Genomic DNA, 14,756 nt, shown 5'->3' with positions numbered 1-14,756 from the left:
TAATTACTAGACAATGAGATAAATATAGCAGTTTGCTCGAATACCGTAGTGTGCCATGTTTGATATTTAAATGCTGTAACAATTTGGTTTGACATGATATTTTGACATTATGTGTAATAATTTAGTGTAATAATTTAGTAGCATTGTGGCCATTTACCTAACAATTTGGTTCAATATTTGTATCCTGGAATACTGAAATTTGGTTAATTAACGCGTATGTACAAACTGACTGGTCATGGCGTGAACATCATTATGAATATTAATATAACTGGGATCAACACAACTGTTAGTGATACATTAGACTTCAACATAATTTGTCTAAGCAAGGTTGATTTAGAAGAGGCTTTTTGATTACATTTTTGAAGCAGATGCTTGAAAGAAAACTCATTTTTTTTTGCTTCTTTTGGTTACCTGGTTACCTGGAGGTTATTCGGGGGATCAACGCCCCCGCGGCCCGGTCCATGGCCAGGCCTCCCGATGGATCAGGGCCTGATCAACTAGGCTGTTACTGCTGGCCGCACGCAGTCCAACGTACGAGCCACAGCCCGGCTGATCCGGCACTGACTATAGGTATCTGTCCAGCTCTCTCTTAAAGGCAGCCAGGGGTTTATTGGCAAGTCCCCGAATGCTTGATGGGAGGCTGTTGAACAGTCTTGGGCCCCGGACACTTATGGTGTTTTCCCTTAGTGTATCAATGGCGCCCTTACTTTTTATTGGGGGCATTTTGCATCACCTGCCCAGTCTTTTACTTTCGTAGGGAGTGATTTCTGTGTGCAGATTTGGGACCATTCCTTCCAAGATTTTCCAAGTGTAGATTATGATATATCTCTCCCTCCTGCGTTCCAACGAGTACAAGTCAAGTGCTTCCAAGCGTTCCCAGTAGTTAAGGTGCTTGACAGAACTTATACGTGCAGTATAAGTACACTCTCTAGATCTGCGATTTCACCTGCTTTGAATGGAGATGTTAATGTACAGCAGTACTCCAGCCTAGAGAAAACAAGTGATTTGAAAAGGATCATCACTGGCTTGGCATCTCTCGTTTTGAACGTTCTGATTAACCATCCTATCATTTTCTTTTCACGTGCGATCGTGGCACATTTGTGATCCTTGAAAGTGAGATCCTCAGACATTACTACTCCCAGGTCCCTTACATTATTTTTCCGCTCTATTGTATGGCCAGAGTCTGTAGTATACTCTGTTCTAGTTATTATCTCCTCTAGTTTTCCATAACGGAGTAGTTGGAATTTGTCCTCATTGAACATCATATTGTTTACCGTTGCCCACTGGAAAACTTTGTTTATATCTTCTTGGAGGTTAACCGCGTCCTCAGCAGATGACAGCTTCAAGCAGATCCTAGTATCATCAGCAAAGGATACGGTGCTGTGATGTATATCTCTGTCTATGTCTGATATGAGGATAAGGAATAAGATGGGGGCAAGTACTGTGCCTTGTGGAACAGAGCTCTTCACTATGGCAGCCTCCGATTTAACTCTGTTGACCACTACTCTTTGTGTTCGATTTGTTAGGAAGTTGAAGATCCATCTCCCCACTTTCCCAGTTATTCCTTTAGCACGTATTTTATGGGCTATTACGCCATGATTGCATTTGTCAAATACTTTTGCAAAGTCTGTGTATATTACATCTGCATTCTGATTTTCTTCCAGTGCATCCAAGGCCATATCATAGTAATCCAGTAGTTATGAGAGGCAGGAGCGACCTGCCCTGAACCCATGTTGCCCTGGATTGTGCAGATTTTGGGAATCCAGGTGATTTGCAATCCTGCTTCTTAGCACTCTTTCAAAGATTTTTATGATGTGGGACGTCAGAGCTATTGGTCTATAGTTCTTAGCTAATGCTTTGCTGCCACCTTTATGGAGTGGGGCTATATCCGTTGTTTTAAGTGACTGTGGAATTTCACTCATGAGAGGGGTTTCTTGCAGTTCTTAATGAAAACAGAGTTCCACGAGTCTGGGCCCGGGGCTGAGTGCATGGGCATGTTGTCAATGGCTTTTTCGAAATCTATCGGAGTTATGGTAATGTCGGAAATATGGCATACATTTATGGAGTTTTGAGGCTCATTCATGAAGAAATCATTTGGGTCGTCAATCCTCAGACCGATTAGTGGCTCACTAAACACAGAGTCGTACGGGGATTTCAATATTTCACTCATTTCCTTGTTGTCATCTGTGTAAGTCCCATCCTGTCTGAGTAAGGGCCCGATACTAGATGTGGTATTTGCCTTGTTTTTGGCATATGAAAAGAAGTATTTTGAATTTCTTTCAATTTCACTAATAGCTTTAAGCTCCTCCTGTCTCTCCTGGTTCCTGTAAGAGTCATTTAACTTAAGTTCGATAGTTTCCACTTCCCTGGTCATCGCCTCCTTTAGTGTATCAGATATTCTAGCACTCCTGAGGAGCTCAGTGACTCTTCGTCGTCTTCTGTAGAGGGAGCGTCTTTATCTCTCCGGTTTACTCCTGCCCTTCTTCTTTCTTAGGGGAATATGCCTAGAACATGCTTCAGCTGCCAGGAAGTTGATCCTTTCAAGGCACTGGTTTGGATCCATGTCATTTAAGACATCTTCCCAACATGTTTCGTTTAGGACATGGTTTACCTGGTCCGAGTTGATGTTCTTGTTGTTGAAGTTCTATTTTGTGAAGACACCTTCACAGGTACATGCATTCTGCTGATCAGGACCCCTATGCATGTACGTCTGGACTTCGATTAGGTTGTGATCAGAATTAGTTGTTTTTGATATTCTTATGTCTCTTATCAGGTCCTCATTATTTCTGAAGATAAGGTCAAGTGTGTTTTCTAGTCTTGTTGGCTCCACTATCTGCTGGCTTAAGGTGTGTTTTTCGCAGAGACTTAGTAGCTCATGTGTGTGTGACCTTTCATCTGCGCTACCTCCGGGGATTGTTTCAGCTATAACATTATTTGCTATATTCTTCCATTTTGTATGCCTTAGGTTGAAATCACCAAGCAGTAAGATGTTTGGGGATGGAGCTGGAAGGTTTTCCAGACAGTAATCAATTTTCAGTAGCTGTTCCTTGAGCTGGCAATATAAACACAAATGCAGTATAATGTGATCCTTTATTGACTACGTTTCGCCCACACAGTGGGCTTTTTCAAGTCACAAACAGAACTACCTGGGGTGGAAGGAACGCGAGTATTTATAGTCCGGCTGAGGTCAGGTGAAGAATGCTGCATCTGATGATGTACCGAGTGGGGTTATAGAGTCTAAAAACTTGGGTAGCTTAGAAAGGAGATTGGATAAGTTTGTGAGCAGACCTTCTACAGTGTTCTTATGTGGGATGTGAGCAGACCTTCTACAGTGTAGAAGGTCTGCTCACAAACTTATCCAATCTCCTTTCTAAGCTACCCAAGTTTTTAGACTCTATAACCCCACTCGGTACATCATCAGATGCAGCATTCTTCACCTGACCTCAGCCGGACTATAAATACTCGCGTTCCTTCCACCCCAGGTAGTTCTGTTTGTGACTTGAAAAAGCCCACTGTGTGGGCGAAACGTAGTCAATAAAGGATCACATTATACTGCATTTGTGTTTATATTGCCATTGTGTCGGTATTTTATACCATTTATTTCCATTGTTCCTTGAGCTGTTGTGAGGTTGCATCTGGTGGCTTATATACAACCACAACGACTAGGTTTTGGTTCTCGATCTTTATTGAGAGAACTTCAACTACCTCATTTGTGGTGTTCAGCAACTCCGTGCAGATGAGGGACTCTTTGACATACAGGCCAAACCCCCCTTGTTGCCTGTTCATTCTGTCGCATCTAAAAAGGTTGTAACCACTTATCCATATTTCACTGTCAAAGTGATCTTTTGTGTGAGTCTCTGTGAAGGCTGCAAACATTGCATTAGACTTCTCTAGAAGTCCACTAATAAAAGGTATTTTGTTGTTGGTGGATGGCTTAAGGCCCTGTATATTAGCAAATATGAACGAGGTTGTATTCTGTGTTTGTTGGGGGGATTTTGTTATTGGCATCAGTAGTTGTAATTCTGGAGGGCCATGGGTGGCCACTGGCTGCGCCTCCAGCCCCAAACAAGGCTCCAAGGTGGTGGACTATTTTTGTTATTTCCTTCCATTTTCTTTTTCCGTTTCCTGCCACTAAAAAATCACCTGGAGTTGGGTTGTCGTAGCTACTATTGTTTGTCTTGTGGGGTCTGTGCCTCCTGGTCCCTTTTAGATGGTATGCAGGGCAGTTGATGTTGTAACACTGCTTCTGGAGGACCGAGGAGTGACACATTTTTGGGTGAAAGAAAGTGCAGGAAGAAGAACGACACACTCCTTTTGACAGGAGGTCGCTACATTTTTTGGGATGCTCAAAGTTGCATGTCCCATTTTTTTTCCTGATATTCCATGCTTACAGATGCCCCAAGCATAATATTTGCACAAATTCACCTTTGGTTGAGAATTGTTGGGAGGTGTGTTGTCAATTTCTGCAGGTTCTGGGACTGCACTATAATCCTCAGTATCCAAGCCAGGGCCACCCCATCCTGGATTCCATCTACTTTCCTCAGTAGAGGAAGAAGGAGGAGACTCCACTCCAACATCTGTACAGTGGGCCACGGTCTTGTGCAATGATGGTTGTATATTTACGGTTTTAGTGGTGGTTGTGGTAGGGTCCCTAGTAGAGCTGGGTCTGAGTCAGCACTGGGGCTGGGGGCTGAGCCTGGGCCAGCGGCTGGGCCTGGGCTAGCACCAGCACTGTGGGTATTAGTGCAATGACTGGGGGGATGGGTCTGGTTTAGCACTATGTGGGTGACTAGATAGTTTCGAGTCATCTGTTGTGGTATGGGCATTCTTTATTTTTTGATACACTATCTCTTGCTCCCATGTTTTATATATTTTTGGTAGACTATCCAAGAGGTCATCCTTGTTTTCTTGATTATTTTTTGTCATTTATTACTCTCCTTAGTACCTTTCTGATACCTGCCCAAAGTTCTACATCTTTATTGCACAACCAGAAGCACCTTGCTACTTCGAGGCCATTTTTTGAGGCTGTATTTAGTCTAGTACAAGAGATATGGTGTTTGGAAAAGCATAGATTGCATGTGATTCTGGATTTCCTTCCAAGGATTTTTTTACATGTCCCACAGATATGCTGTGCTGACATCCTGTCTGTATCCTACTACACTCTGTATGCCACGGAAGAAAACTGATTTCCACTTTACCTTTCTCTTGCTGGTGCCAGTAATATGCAAGATGTATTTATACGAACCAAGTTTGCAGTATGTGGGTGGTGGTGTATGGTGGGTGGTGGGTGTAGGGCGGGTGTGAGCCGGACAGGATTTACCCACACTGCCACACTTCACTCTCCATGTGACACTATAATCCATATTTTCCTATTTAGTGTTCACTGATATTCCTTTTTTGTTTGTTCAAAGGAGTATATGCACTTTATGGTTGCACACGCTTATTTCCCGCATTCTGTTCCCTCTGCTACTATCAAGACACGCAGTTTTTGACGGAGCACAACCGCGCGCGACTGTCCCTGTTCCCTGTCACAGCCGCACCAAATTTTAGTGACCTTCATATAAGTTGAGTCGAAACACAAAACACAAGTCTCAAAGAAACACTTGTGTTTTTTATTGTATCCATGTTGTTTTGTTGCTACTGTCTAGGAAGCATCAGTGCTGTCTGTATGTTGAAGTTCGTTCCGAGGGTTCTATGTTTAGTAAGTTAAGAATTTTTGATAGTGGTCGTGTTTGTGTTGTCTGGAACCTGAGTAGGTGATTATTATGACAGCTGATTTGTGTTGGGAACAACGAGTTTTAGGTAATTTGCTGTAGTAGATCCCCAAGCACATGTACCACAGGTGAGGTAAGGATAGACATGAGAGAAGGTGAGGTAAGGATAGACATGCGAGAAGAGATATATCCTGGTTGTGAAAAAAGACAAAGGAAACTGGTTCTAGAAACTAAATTATTATAAACAGTAACTTCAGTCAAAAGTTCTGAATCAAGAAATATAAAAACATACTTTTCACAGTCGTTATAAAAATGTTTGTTTACACATTATATTAATACAAGTGTAGTACACTCCAGGTTAATACAAGTGTAGTACACTCCAGGTTAATACAAGTGTAGTACACTCCAGGTTAATACAAGTGTAGTACACTCCAGGTTAATACAAGTGTAGTACACTCCAGGTTAATACAAGTGTAGTACACTCCAGATTAATACAAGTGTTGTACACTCCAGGTTAATACAAGTGTAGTACACTCTATATTAATATAAGTGTAGTACACTCCAGGTTAATACGAGTGTAGTACACTCCAGGTTAATACAAGTGTAGTACACTCCAGGTTAGTACAAGTGTAGTACACTCCAGGTTAATACGAGTGTAGAACACTCCAGGTTAATACGAGTGTAGTACACTCCAGGTTAATATAAGTGTAGTACACTCTTCAATATAAGTGTAGTACACTCCAGGTTAATACGAGTGTAGTACACTCCAGGTTAATACAAGTGTAGTACACTCCAGGTTAATACAAGTGTAGTACACTCCAGGTTAATACAAGTGTTGTACACTCTACGTTAATATAAGTGAAGTACACTCCAGGTTAATACGAGTGTAGTACACTCCAGGTTAATACAAGTGTAGTACACTCTATATTAATACAAGTGTAGTACACTCCAGGTTAATACGAGTGTAGTACACTCCAGGTTAATACAAGTGTAGTACACTCCAGGTTAATACAAGTGTAGTACACTCCAGATTAATACAAGTGTAGTACACTCCAGGTTAATACAAGTGTTGTACACTCTATGTTAATATAAGTGTAGTACACTCCAGGTTAATACGAGTGTAGTACACTCCAGGTTAATACAAGTGTAGTACACTGCAGGTTAATACAAATGTAGTACACTCCAGGTTAATACAAGTGTAGTACACTCCAGGTTAATACAAGTGCAGTACACTCCATGTTAATACGAGTGTAGTACACTCCAGGTTAATACAAGTGTAGTACACTCCAGGTTAATATGAGTGTAGTACACTCCAGGTTAATACAAGTGGAGTACACTCTACATTAATACAAGTGTAGTACACTCCAGGTTAATACGAGTGTAGTACACTCTATATTAATAAAAGTGTAGTACACTCCAGGTTAATACAAGTGGAGTACACTCTACATTAATACAAGTGTAGTACACTCCAGGTTAATACAAGTGTAGTACACTCTATATTAATATAAGTGTAGTACACTCCAGGTTAATACAAGTGGAGTTCACTCTATATTAATACAAGTGTAGTACACTTCAGGTTAATACAAGTGGAGTACACTCTACATTAATACAAGTGTAGTACACTCCAGGTTAATACAAGTGTAGTACACTCCAGGTTAATACAAGTGGAGTACACTCTACATTAATACAAGTGTAGTACACTCCAGGTTAATACTAGTGTAGTACACTCTATATTAATATAAGTGTAGTACACTCCAGGTTAATACGAGTGTAGTACACTCCAGGTTAATACAAGTGTAGTACATTCCAGGTTAATACGAGGGTATTACACTCCAGGTTAATACAAGTGTAGGACATTCCAGGTTAATACGAGTGTAATACACTTAAGGTTGATACAAGTGTAGTACACTCCAGGTTAATACGAGTGTAGTACACTCTAGGTTAATACCAGTGTAGTACATTCCAGGTTAATACGAGTGTAGTACACTCTAGGTTAATACAAGTGTAGTACACTCCAGGTTAATACGAGTGTAGCACACTCCAGGTTAATACAAGTGTAATACACTTAAGGTTGATACAAGTGTAGTACACCCCAGGTTAATTCAAGTGAAATACACTCTCTATTAATATAAGTGTAGTACACTCCAGGTTAATACAAGTGTAGTACACTCCAGGTTAATACAAGTGTAATACACTTCAGGTTGATACACGAGTAGTACACTCCAGGTTAATACAAGTGTAGTACACTCCAGGTTAATACAAGTGTTGTACACTCCAGGTTAATACAAGTGTAGTGCATTCTATATTAATACAAGTGTAGTACACACCAGGTTAATACAACTGCAGTACACTTCAGGTTAATGCAAGTGTACTGCACTCGATATTTATACAAGTGTAGTACACTCCAAGTTAATACAAGTGTAGTATATTCCAGGTTAATACGAGTGTAGTACACTTTAGGTTAATACAAGTGTAGTACATTCCAGGTTAATACGAGTGTAGCACACTCTAGGTTAATACAAGTGTAGTACACTATAGGTTCATACAAGTGTAGTACACTCCAGGTTAATTCATGTGTAGTACACTATGTTAATACAAATGTAGTACACTCCGGCTTAATACAAGTGTAGTGTACTCTAGGTTAATACAAGTGTAGTACACTCCAGGTTATTACAAGTGTAGTCCACTCCAGGTTAATACAAGTGTAGTATACTCATTTTTAATACAAGTGTAGTACGCTCCACGTTAATACAAGTGTAGTACACTCCAGGTTAATACAAGTGTAGTATACTCATTTTTAATACAAGTGTAGTACACTCCAGGTTAATACAAGTGTAGTATACTCATTTTTAAAACAAGTGTAGTACGCTCCACGTTAATACAAGTGTAGTACACTCCGACATTATACAAGTATAGTATACTCTAGGTTAGTACAAGTGTAGTGCACTGTAGGTTAATACAAGTGTAGTACACTGTAGGTTAATACAAGTGTAGTACACTTCAGGTTAATACAAGTGTAGTGCACTGTAGGTTAATACAAGTGTAGTACACTGTAGGTTAATACAAGTGTAGTACACTCCATGTTAATACAAAAGTAGTACACTCCAGGTTAATTCAAGTGTAGTACACTCCAGGTTAATACAAGTGAAGTGCACTACAGGTTAATACAAGTGTAGTACACTACAGGTTAATACAAGTGTAGTACACTCCATGTTAATTCAAGTGTAGTACACTCCAGGTTAATACAAGTGTAGTACACTCCAGGTTAATACAAGTGTTGTACACTCCAGGTTAATACAAGTGTAGTACACTACAGGTTAATACAAGTGTAGTACACTCCAGGTTAATACAAGTGTTGTACACTCCAGGTTAATACAAGTGTTGTACACTCCAGGTTAATACAAGTGTAGTACACTCCAGGTTAATACAAGTGTTGTACACTCCAGGTTAATACAAGTGTAGTACACTCCAGGTTAATACAAGTGTAGTACACTCTAAACATTGAAGGTTAGATACTTGTTACTACACAACTTCACAAACCAATGTTACTGGAGTGAATGAGATTAAATTAAGCAATGACCTTCACTTTTGTACCCAGAAGGTTGATGCCTGATAACCTACGAGAAGTTGGCAACTCTCTCAGTCACTGGGGTTCTCCGCAGCTGTTTAGCTTGTTTGTCCTCTATCCTAGGAATCAAGCAGTCATACATACAGTCTCCAAATCTCTGAGAGCACCGCTAATGCCGTTCTCCATGAGCGTGCTTTCTATGACACACTTTGTCATTGTCAGGGGCCCGAGACTGTTCAACTGCCTCCCAGCATACATAAGGGGGATTACCAATAGACCCCTGGCAGTATTCAAGCTGGCACTGCACATGCACCTTAAGTCGGTACCTAACCAGCCGGGCTGTGGCTCGTACGTTGGATTGCGTGCAGCCAGCAGTAACAGGCTGGTTGATCAGGCTCTGATCCACCAGGAGGCCTGGTCACAGACCGGGCCGCGGGGGCGTTGACCCCCGGAAGCCTCTCCAGGTAAACTCCAGGTAGTAGATATCCTTTACAGTATAATAATAAGATATTATCTCCAACATTGTATAATAATAAGGTATTAAAAGGACTCCAATGGAAATAAGTCACTTTGACTTTTTTAGGTTATCCTAAGTTCTCTACACATCTGCTGCTATGTATGATAATCTATGTAACTGTATTTGTGTATACCTAAATAAACTTACTTCCTGTTTCATGAGGATCGTTTAGACAGGTAGTGAAGACACTTGGTATACCTCGGTCTCGCACTACCCAGATAATAAACTGAATATCTGAACGCATCTATGAATGACACATCGTATTTGTTCTCTTTTTGTTTTTATGTTAAATATTCAATGCTAAATAAATCTATGAAAAAAAAAATAAAATATTAGAATGTTTTTCCCAATTTTTTTTTTACTCTATCCATCCTTCAGTAGTGTCATCTAGACTTTAAGGTCGAATACAAGACAAAGATAACACACTGGATCGTCACTAGTGTTCTCCTTCCTTGTGATAACTGATAACGTAGACGTTGCGGGAGTGTCAACCTATTTGTGGTTGCAGTGGTCGTGTCACAGCTCCTGGTCCCGCCAGAAGCCAGTGTGTGTGTGTGTGTGTGTGTGTGTGTGTGTGTGTGTGTGTGTGTGTGTGTGTGTGTGTGTGTGTGTGTGTGTGTGTGTGTGTAAGACAAGAAAACTGAAAAAAAGAATTATTTCATAATTATGAAACCAATAATTTTGAAGTAATAATAAGACGAAATAAGGTGTAGTAAGGCGAAAAGTAAACAAAATGAGAAAGGAATTCGATGAGTGCGAGATCCTGAAGCGAGAAATAAGGTGAAGAGAAAGATAAAAGTGAAGAGTGAATCAATAAAGTGATGAAACAACGAACTATATTTTCTTAAAGGAAAATAAAGCAAAGTTGTTTAAGGGAAAATAAAGCGAAGGAAAAGTCTAATAAAAAATTATTGAATGAACACAATAATTTAAAGTGGGGGTGGAGGAGGAGGAGGAAGAAGAGGAGGAAGAGGAAGAGGAAGATAAAGAGGAGGAAGAGGAAGAGGAGGAAGAATAGGAGGAGGTGGAGGACTTACCCTGGAGATGAGTTGTGGATGGTAGTTGAACATAGCGAAGAGCAGAGCGTTGCCCATGGAGTGACCAACAAAGCTGAGCTGACTCACGCCGCTCACCTTGAGAATGTAGCTAAGCATTGCTGGCATGTCGTAGAGAGCCATCTCGTTCCAGCTGTGTAAAAGAGAGAGAGAGAGAGAGAGAGAGAGAGAGAGAGAGAGAGAGAGAGAGAGAGAGAGAGAGAGAGAGAGAGAGAGACAGACAGACAGACAGACAGACAGAGAGAGAGAGAGAGAGAGAGAGAGAGACAGACAGACAGACAGACAGACAGACAGACAGACAGAGAGAGAGAGAGAGAGAGAGAGAGACAGACAGACAGACAGACAGACAGACAGAGAGAGAGAGAGAGAGACAGACAGACAGACAGACAGACAGACAGACAGACAGAGAGAGAGAGAGAGAGAGAGAGAGAGAGACAGAGAGAGAGAGAGAGAGAGAGAGAGAGAGAGAGAGAGAGAGAGAGAGAGAGAGAGAGAGAGAGAGAGAGAGAGAGAGAGAAATTCAATTATTTACAACTTATAAAGCTCTTTGTACTCTAAAAGGTATTACTGATCACTGTACCATAAAAACAAGATTAGCAAACGCTCGCCCTTGAGTTAACATTGTTTGGTACTATTAACATGACTGCAAGACGTGAATAACAAGTGAGAGACCTTGACAACTAGCAGCAGTTTTGTGGTGGACAATATTCCACTTGCTCCATCACCCATCCACTAGCCTAGGGGGACGGAGGGGAGGGAGAGTGTTACCGTTACACCTCTCTCTTCTTGTGAGAGACCAAATTTTAAACTTACATTACTTAATTTACGAGTCATTAATGACTTGTTCTACCTTTCATTCTATCACATCAAACTAGCACCTTCTATCTCATCAAACTAGCATCTTCTGTCTCAAAGGTAAAAGGACCCCAATGGAAATAAGTCACTCTGTCTGACTTTTTTGGGTTATCCTAGGTTCTCTACACATATGCTGCTATGTATGATAATTCTATGTAACTGTATTGTGTATACCTGAATAAATTTACTTACTTACTTACTTACTCATCAAGCTAGCCTCTTCTGTCTCATCAAGCTAGCATCTTCCGTCTCATCAAGCTAGCATCTTCTATCTCATCAGCTAGCATCTTCTATCTCATCTAGCTAGCATCTTCTATCTCATCAAACTAGCATCTTCTATCTCATCAAGCTAGCATCTTCTGTCTCATCAAGCTAGCATCTTCCATCTCATCAAGCTAGCATCTTCCGTCTCATCAAGCTAGCATCTTCTATCTCATCAGCTAGCATCTTCTATCTCATCTAGCTAGCATCTTCTATCTCATCAAACTAGCATCTTCTATCTCATCAAGCTAGCATCTTCTGTCTCATCAAGCTAGCATCTTCCATCTCATCAAGCTAGCATCTTCTGTCTCATCAAGCTAGCATCTTCCATCTCATCAAGCTAGCATCTTCCATCTCATCAAGCTAGCATCTTCTATCTCATCAAGCTAGCATCATCTATCTCATCTAGCTAGCATCTTCTATCTCATCAAGCTAGCATCTTCTATCTCATCAAGCTAGCATCTTCTATCTCATCAAGCTAGCATCTTCTATCTCATCTAGCTAGCATCTTCTATCTCATCAAGCTAGTATCTTCTGTCTCATCAAGCTAGCATCTTCTATCTCATCAAGCTAGCATCTTCTGTCTCATCAAGCTAGCATCTTCTATCTCATCAAACTAGCATCTTCTATCTCATCAAGCTAGCATCTTCTGTCTCATCAAGCTAGCATCTTCCATCTCATCAAGCTAGCATCTTCTGTCTCATCAAGCTAGCATCTTCCATCTCATCAAGCTAGCATCTTCCATCTCATCAAGCTAGCATCTTCTATCTCATCAAGCTAGCATCTTCTATCTCATCTAGCTAGCATCTTCTATCTCATCAAGCTAGCATCTTCTATCTCATCTAGCTAGCATCTTCTATCTCATCTAGCTAGCATCTTCTATCTCATCTAGCTAGCATCTTCTATCTCATCAAGCTAGCATCTTCTATCTCATCTAGCTAGCATCTTCTATCTCATCTAGCTAGCATCTTCTATCTCATCAAGCTAGCATCTTCTATCTCATCTAGCTAGCATCTTCTATCTCATCTAGCTAGCATCTTCTATCTCATCTAGCTAGCATCTTCTATCTCATCTAGCTAGCATCTTTTATCTCATCTAGCTAGCATCTTCTATCTCATCAAGCTAGCATCTTCTATCTCATCAAGCTAGCATCTTCTATCTCATCAAGCTAGCATCTTCTATCTCATCAAGCTAGCATCTTCTATCTCATCTAGCTAGCATCTTCTATCTCATCAAACTAGCATCTTCTATCTCATCAAGCTAGCATCTTCTATCTCATCAAGCTAGCATCTTCTATCTCATCTAGCTAGCATCTTCTATCTCATCAAGCTAGCATCTTCTATCTCATCAAGCTAGCATCTTCTATCTCATCAAGCTAGCATCTTCTATCTCATCAAGCTAGCATCTTCTATCTCATCAAGCTAGCATCTTCTATCCCATCAAGCTAGCATCTTCTATCTCATCTAGCTAGCATCTTCTATCTCATCTAGCTAGCATCTTCTATCTCATCTAGCTAGCATCTTCTATCTCATCAAACTAGCATCTTCTATCTCATCAAGCTAGCATCTTCTATCTCATCAAGCTAGCATCTTCTATCTGATCAAGCTAGCATCTTCTATCTCATCAAGCTAGTATCTTCTATCTCATCAAGCTAGCATCTTCTATCTCATCAAGCTAGCATCTTCTATCTGATCAAGCTAGCATCTTCTATCTCATCAAACTAGCATCTTCTATCTCATCAAGCTAGCATCTTCTATCTCATCAAGCTAGCATCTTCTATCTGATCAAGCTAGCATCTTCTATCTCATCAAGCTAGCATCTTCTATCTCATCAAGCTAGCATCTTCTATCTCATCAAGCTAGCATCTTCTATCTCATCAAGCTAGCATCTTCTATCTCATCAAGCTAGCATCTTCTATCTCATCAAGCTAGTATCTTCTATCTCATCTAGCTAGCATCTTCTATCTCATCTAGCTAGCATCTTCTATCTCATCAAGCTAGCATCTTCTATCTCATCAAGCTAGCATCTTCTATCTCATCAAGCTAGCATCTTCTATCTCATCAAGCTAGCATCTTCTATCTCATCAAGCTAGCATCTTCTATCTCATCTAGCTAGCATCTTCTATCTCATCTAGCTAGCATCTTCTATCTCATCAAGCTAGCATCTTCTATCTCATCAAGCTAGCATCTTCTATCTCATCAAGCTAGCATCTTCTATCTCATCAAGCTAGCATCTTCTATCTCATCAAGCTAGCATCTTCTATCTCATCAAGCTAGCATCTTCTATCTCATCAAGCTAGCATCTTCTATCTCATCAAGCTAGCATCTTCTATCTCATCAAGCTAGCATCTTCTATCTCATCAAGCTAGCATCTTTTATCTCATCAAGCTAGCATCTTCTATCTCATCAAGCTAGCATCTTCTATCTCATCAAGCTAGCATCTTTTATCTCATCAAGCTAGCATCTTCTATCTGATCAAGCTAGCATCTTCTATCTGATCAAGCTAGCATCTTCTATCTCATCAAACTAGCATCTTCTATCTCATCAAGCTAGCATCTTCTATCTCATCAAGCTAGCATCTTCTATCTGATCAAGCTAGCATCTTCTATCTCATCAAGCTAGCATCTTCTATCTCATCAAGCTAGCATCCTCTATCTCATCAAGCTAGCATCTTCTATCTCATCAAGCTAGCATCTTCTATCTCATCAAGCTAGCATCTTCTATCTCATCAAGCTAGTATCTTCTATCTCATCTAGCTAGCATCTTCTATCTCATCTAGCTAGCATC

General features: G+C 40.5%; 1 protein-coding gene across 2 annotated transcripts in view; it reads right to left on the bottom strand.

Annotated features, from left to right (window-relative positions):
- The window catches only part of LOC128694346 (lipase 3-like), a 78,499-nt gene that overhangs the window by 29,149 nt on the left and 34,594 nt on the right, over positions 1–14,756 (bottom strand). For both annotated transcript variants that reach the window (XR_011391411.1, XM_070081273.1), the window contains exon 5: positions 10,837–10,987. Coding sequence is in view for 1 of the 2 variants with exons in the window: in XM_070081273.1 (XP_069937374.1) it covers positions 10,837–10,987 (151 nt within the window). In the remaining variant the exon portion in view is untranslated. The remainder of the gene's footprint in view (positions 1–10,836; positions 10,988–14,756) is intronic.

This window comes from Cherax quadricarinatus, chromosome 6, assembly GCF_038502225.1.
Source record: "Cherax quadricarinatus isolate ZL_2023a chromosome 6, ASM3850222v1, whole genome shotgun sequence".
NCBI lineage: Eukaryota > Metazoa > Arthropoda > Malacostraca > Decapoda > Parastacidae > Cherax > Cherax quadricarinatus.
Note: the sequence above shows the minus strand (reverse complement) of the source record. Positions and strands in the feature narration are given on the sequence as shown.